General features: G+C 42.5%; 1 protein-coding gene across 7 annotated transcripts in view; it reads right to left on the bottom strand.

Annotated features, from left to right (window-relative positions):
- Positions 1 to 1,337: 1,337 nt before the first annotated feature.
- Cracd (capping protein inhibiting regulator of actin dynamics) overlaps positions 1,338 to 6,725 on the bottom strand; it is a 210,680-nt gene continuing 205,292 nt past the window's right edge. For all 7 annotated transcript variants that reach the window (XM_040747245.1, XM_040747248.1, XM_040747250.1 and 4 more), the window contains 2 exons: positions 5,279 to 5,441; positions 1,338 to 4,363 (listed from right to left, as the gene is read on the bottom strand). In XM_040747245.1, coding sequence (XP_040603179.1) covers positions 4,203 to 4,363; positions 5,279 to 5,441 — 324 coding nt within the window. In that variant the 3' untranslated portion in view covers positions 1,338 to 4,202. The remainder of the gene's footprint in view (positions 4,364 to 5,278; positions 5,442 to 6,725) is intronic.

Raw genomic sequence — 6,725 nt, 5'->3', positions numbered from 1 at the left:
CTTCCCCATGTCCAAAACCTCATGAGCCAGTTCTTGAATCTCTTATGGACATTAGTTGATTGCTTCTCTGGAGCAATCATAATAGTCTTTACATTTCACAGTAAGTAGACAACTTTTTATTTCTCTCTCTCCACCTAGCTAAATGGACCTGATCAGTTGTGGTTTTTAGTTTTTGTTTTGTTTTGCATTTGAAACAGGGTTTCTCTAACAGTCCTGACTGTCCTGGAATTCGCTTTGTAGACCAGGCTGGCCTTGAACTCCCTGAGATCCACCTGCCTCTGCCTTCCAAATTCTGGGATTAAAGTCGTGTACCATCACCACATGGCTCAGTTATGTTTCTTTAGAGAACACTAATATATTAAGGTAGTTTTGTGGGTTTCCAGGAGTTTAAAGATCTCTATGGAAAAGAAAGGATCAGAATATATTTTGTGAGTTATAAACATAATAAATCACTTTATACTAAAATTAAAAAAAGATTTTTATCTTTTGTTTTGCCGGCATGTATGTAAATATACCATGTGTGCATTCCCTCCAGAGACCAGAAGAACATGCGGGAACCTCTGGAGCTAGAGTGGGCCACCATGTAGATGCCAGGAACTGAGCCTGGGTCCTCTGTGAGGCAAGAACTCCTAACCAATGAACCGTCTCTGTAGACTGAGCTAAAGGTTTTTAAAGGTAGGATCTATTTATCAACTTAGGTCCTTATTTTGAAACAGGGGTAGGGGAAGTGGGGTAGGACAGACATGTATGTGCATTGCTGGGACTTGAACTCAGGGCTTTGTTCATGCTAGGCAAGCACCACTGAACTATGTTCCCAGGTCCTTATTTAGTATTTTTAAGCAAGCAAAAGTACTATGTTTTACACACACACACACACACACACACACACACACACACACACACACACACACACACAGAGTTTCAGTTTGATAATACTGTGACTTTAGGCATTCATCTTCCTGCTATGTAGCTCAAGCCAACTGTCTCAAAGTTTTTCACCAAGTTGTCTTTGCACATCAAATGTTCAGAGGGTCCAGGGTGCAGCCCTGTAGTAGCTGGCCCTCATCTGAGGCTGCTGCTGCTGGACTGTGGCCTACAGTGAGGAGACTGCAAGATCATTTTTTTTGAGACTCAGACCACTCACTCCCTGTTTGGAATCAAGATAAACATTTGACCTTGTTCATATATTCATCCACTGGGTATTTGGGGGGGGGAATAAATGAAGTAGCATTCAAAACAACTTGAAATTTTTCTTGTTCATCCAAAGCTCTGTAAATAAGAGATTGCTCATAGATGACCATTGAAATCAGAATTTCAACTTAAAAAAGGACATTCCATCAGTGCCAAAGGTCTTGTCAGTATTTTATTGAAAGGTCTTTTCCCTTAAATAATGGACATTTTTTTTACATTCAAACTGTATACAACCAAAATCTCAAAATAATATTAAAATCACACTAAGGAATTTTATTAAGTATCTACTTAATTTTATTGTTGGTAAAAATATTGCAAGACACTTGTAGCTAATGTTGCTGCTTTAAAATAAGCAAACTAAACATCACAAGAAGAGACGGTGGATACACACTATATATTTGTAGGTAACCAGCTAAAATGAGAATTTAATGGTAATCAACCATGTTTTATAAGAAACAATTGCACTTGAAACATTTTTAAAGTAAACCAAAAACTCTACTTCCATATGTAAGTCTATGAACAGAGGTTAATCACCTATAACCTTGCCAGAAGAAGTGTTTAAATTTAAAAAAAAAAGCTTGTATATTTAATGTAGCAGTCATTTATTAAAAAGAAAAAGTCTTGAACTTTGTTTCCACAGAACATCCCCATAGTTTGTTGCTCAGACAAGTGCAATGCCACTAAAGCGGAATAACACTTCATTGGTATTAAGTGCAGGTTTGGGGTGACTTGTAAATGAAATGCTAAACATGTACTCTTCAGCAAGTATGATAACTGCCCTTTCCTCAGTAGATTCTCCTTTTAAAGGTATCGGTGGGGCATTTCTAACTAAGCTGTTTCTTGTACTGTGTGTGGGCTCATGGTGTTGAGTCAGTATGAACCTATCTATTTCTCTAGTTTGTTTTAAGACAGGGTCTCCACTGTGTAGCCTTGGCTGGCCTGGAACTCATTATGTAGACCAGGCCAGCCTCAAACACGGGTCTACCTGCCTCTGTCTCCCAAATGCTAGGGTAAAAGGCATGCATCACCATGCCCAGCCCTATTCTTCCTTAGCCATCTTATTTCTGTACCTCTTTGCTGCCATGACTGAGAGGATGGAAGAGATAGTCAGTTTGCAAGGATCACTGTGGCACTATAATTCTAGGGCCTTGGGTGGGAAGATTCCCATTCTGTAACTCTAGGGCTTTGAGTGGGATGATTCCCATTCATTAGTGTTATACCCATGAGGAAATCATTGAACTAACAACTGTCTACACATAAGATTTAGAAAATACCAGTGTGGGAAACGTGCAGTGGAATATTAGTTGCTTACAATAGTAGTAACAACAACAAAAAAGGTACATTGATTCTTAACAGTCTGAAGGTCCAGAATATATAATACTAAATCCGACTTGCAGTAGTACAGCTATCCACTTGACCACACATGCCATCTGCTTCATGAAGCAGAGCCACTGTTGCTAGAGAGAAAATGATTCTATATGGTAAACAGCATCCCTGTCGTCCTGCAGGGCTGACAGAATAACAGCGCATTGCATATTGAGTAAGCACAGAGGAAGTCGTGATGGATGCTGTAAAATGTGTTAGTGTGGGAGGAAAGGGATGCAAATACCCTGCACTGGGCAAAGAATGAATCTGCACCTATACAAGGAAACTATGCCAACACCAGGAAATACAAAGTGAGTACCAGCAGGGTGTAGGCATTTGCTGGTATGTCTAGTGTCATGTAAAGCAAATCTAGAGAAATAAACATACACGTGGCTTTGAAACTGCCAAGTCCCTTCTTCGTGTGCACATGTGAATGATACAAGGCCACATAAAACTCTGAGATGCATCTTTTTTTAAAGGTATCAAGGTGAATGCTCTAAATTGTAAATGCTTTGGAACATTCGACTCTGAATTATTCAAGTACAATAAAGGAAAAAAATTCTCTGCAGGAAGTCCTTCGTAGAAATAGGTTACACATCTTGGCTTATTCATTTTCCCTAAAGGCCAAAGGGAAATTCAGAGGCATGAAATGCCAGCAACCTAAACTATCATACATAAATGGCTGGTTTGGGTGATGGTTTCATTTTCTTGTCTCACTTTTGCATCTTTGGGTGGACAGGCCTTCTCTTCCTGGTGTGAAAAGCTAGATTATACCAGAGTTATTATACCCCAAGGTTCTTAAAACATTTGGGTTATACCAGAATTCATCTGAAGAGTTTTTCCTAAGATCTGTATTCTAAGCCCAGTGCTCCCAGGATCTGGGAGTGCAGCCTGGGCTGCTGGACAGCACTCATTACATGGGGATTCTCAGAGACAACTCTGGCACAGCATCACCTTTTATTCACCAGACTAGATATGTTCCTTAGGAGCCAGCGAGGCCAAATGGTCCATGTGTCTTTAAAGAGGGTACTGGTATGACAGGGCACACCATGGATCTAGTGTAGTATGAATGTGAATGGATTTGCTATGTTGTGGTTATAGGGTTGGGAAAACCAGACACAGGCACAGAGTTGGGGGCCAGCTTTTCCTTATTCTCCAGTCACTGCATTCGGGAGAGTGACACCGTGTTTTATGTACATGTGAACCTGTCACTGTTACATAGGCAAACACAGTAGGGTAAATGTTTTGGATAGAAGAGTAGAGAATCAAAAAGGAAGAAAAACTTACAAAGATTGGCAAAAGGGTATGTTCTGCAATGGTGCATGGGTGTGCACATGTGTGTGAAGGCCATGGGTGGGCATAGCAGGCTCTCCTGAGCTCTCGTTTGCAGACTTTGCTTCATGTGGTCCCTCAGACAAAACTGTCTCTTGAGAACTAGGGGGAGCTCAAGGCACCAGGACCCAGGATTGTGCAAATACACTCTTTACAATGAACACCACCAGTTCCGTTTCTAGACATTATTTTAGAGCCTATAAAACATGCTTCTTTTCCCTAGCTTGGTTTCTTTACCTCATATAAAAAATAAATAAATAAAAAGGGCAAGAGAAAAGCCAGCAAATGGCCACAGAAGTGGTAAGAGTCACTGTTTACTTAATGATCTGTGGGCAGTCGCTCCAGGCCTTTGCTTTTCTTTTGGCCAAAGCCAGCCAGGCGGGTTCTGTGGACACCGGGGCAGCATCTGGGGTGGAGAACCTTTTGGGGGCCTCTTTTACCAGCGGTGCCGGGGGTGCCGAGTCTGAGATCTCCACTGCATTGTTTCAAAGGAAAAGGGAAACAAGAACCACATAAAAACAGACTTTTTAATGAATAGAATTATATATACTCACTATACCTGAAATGCTGTTCATACACACATAGACATACACACACACACAGATACACCGACACACAGACACACACACACACATACAAAATTGTTGTTCACAAAATTATGTAAGAACATTTAAAATCTACTCTTGGCACTTTAAGAATTCAGTAGGCTGTTAGCTATGGTCACAACAGATTTTTTTTTTTTTTTTGGTTTTTTTGAGACATGGTTTCTCTGTGTAGCCCTGGCTGTCCTAGAACTCTCTCTGTAGACCAGGCTGGCCTCAAACTTCTAGAGATTTGCCTGACTCTACCTCCCAGTGCTGGGATTAAAGGCGTGTGTCACTGAACTTCTCTGAAATGTTGTACCCATTAGGAAGCATTTCCCACGTGGTCCCCTCTCCAGAACAAGATTTTGACTTATTTAGAGGGTAGAGAGAAGGAAGAGGGGAGGGAGGGAGAAGGGAGTGGAGAGGAAGGGGAGGAGGAGAGGGGGAGGTAACAGAAATGAATGACAGGCAGTGCCGTACTGGTGATGACTCACATTGGCCTGTTAAATGATCAGAAACCAGGGCTAGCAGGTTGGTGTCACATTAGCAGCTTTAAATTAGCCACAGTTGAAGTTTTAGTAAAGGCTACAACCCCCCTTCTAAGGAGATGACTGAAAGGCATTTACTGTCTTCACTGAGAGCTGGGGACTTCCTGCTGTCTGCATCAGCATCAGAGTTTACCACTGGGTCTTGAGAGCCTGTGCTCTGTGATGTTTAAGATGCTAAGTCACTCCAAGGTAGGAACTAAAGATGCTCTCAGGGAAAACAGCAACTCCAGGCAAACAGGGCTGCACCTGCTCTCTCACCTGTCACGGACGTGGGAAGAGTGTTAGCCTTTTTCAGCTGTTCTCTGCGCTGGAGCCTGGACACGGCAGTTTCGGGCTTCTTCTCTTCTGATGGAGTGGCAGACTTGTGCAGGGAACCAGCTCTGCTCCCTCGACTGTTTCCAGGCTGTGGGCTGACACTGGCCTGCGTTGGGAATGACAGGGAAAGGATGTTCTCAGTGCATGACTTCTTGGCACCCCAACAAGTGACTGAGCTGCCCCCGTGAGCAGTGCGTTCAAGACAGGCCTCCAGTGAGGGCTCAGTGTCATGGTCCAAGGATGGAAAGTCACTTCCAGGAAGATTCCCATCAAGATGATCCTAAAGTTAGCTCATAGAACAAGGCCCCTGAAATCCCTGTCCACTGCACAAACTCACTTCCTCATCTCCCACACACACCAGTTGTCCTTCTCTGAGACGGATGTAGTCTAAGATCCTCGAGGGACGCCCAAAACGAGGGACAGCACTAAACCCTGATTGTCTGTTCCATTCTTACCTTAGATTTCAATCACTTGATTTTGTGATTGCTTTTCTTTCCTTTTTAAGTCAAAACCTTTGGCCTCAGGAAGCCCTTTTCAGCCCCTTAGCATATTTTAATCTCCAGTATCATGACAGTCATAACCTGGTGCCATTCTTAGTAAAATAGGATGAACACAGACACTGGAATGATGGGGCAGTCCTGTGTATATGTCAATAAAGCACTGTTGGCCAGTAGGGAACCAAGATAGGTGGGACTCTGGGTAGGAGAAACACAGGGAGTCAAGATGTAACTGCCATAGGGATAAGAAGCCTGGAAACCTCTCCGGTAAGAGAAATATTTAGATTAACAATTATGGGTAAATACTTAAGTCACAGCTAGCCAGTAAGAAACAAGCAAGGCCAACAGCTTCATAATTAATATAGCTTCCTGTGTGTTATTTGGGGTCTACAACGAGGCAGAGCCCAGGCGACTGGTGGGGAAAAACCAAGCAGCAGACAAGGAAAAGGCTTCTCTCTCTGCACTGGAACCCTGTGACATCACTAACAACCAAAATGGCCATCGGGTGATTAACCGCTGGTTGGCATATATGGTATAGATACACTAGGCAAAGAGTATTCGTGCCTCGTGGACTAGAACAAGAGATTTCATCACACAAAATGGCAGTTTAAATCTATGAATTATTCCTGGAAATTTCCACTTACTAAATTTCTAGATCATGACTTCTCGAGCCATTCAAGCCATGGAAAGTGAAACCTCAGGTCTGTGGGCAGGGGCACTACTCTAACCATTGTGTGTGAGCTGCTGCTGTAAATACAGACATGTTAGCTTCTGCCAAATAAGGCTCCCCTAAAAGCACAGTAAAACCAAATTAAATTTTTATGCTAAAAAATGCTTCCCTGATTTAAAGGTGGTTAGTTTATTTACTTCCCCGCCCTTTATAAACAGCGCCT

This window comes from Mesocricetus auratus, unplaced genomic scaffold, assembly GCF_017639785.1.
Source record: "Mesocricetus auratus isolate SY011 unplaced genomic scaffold, BCM_Maur_2.0 Super-Scaffold_100006, whole genome shotgun sequence".
NCBI lineage: Eukaryota > Metazoa > Chordata > Mammalia > Rodentia > Cricetidae > Mesocricetus > Mesocricetus auratus.
This window is presented reverse-complemented; position numbering and strand designations above follow the sequence as displayed.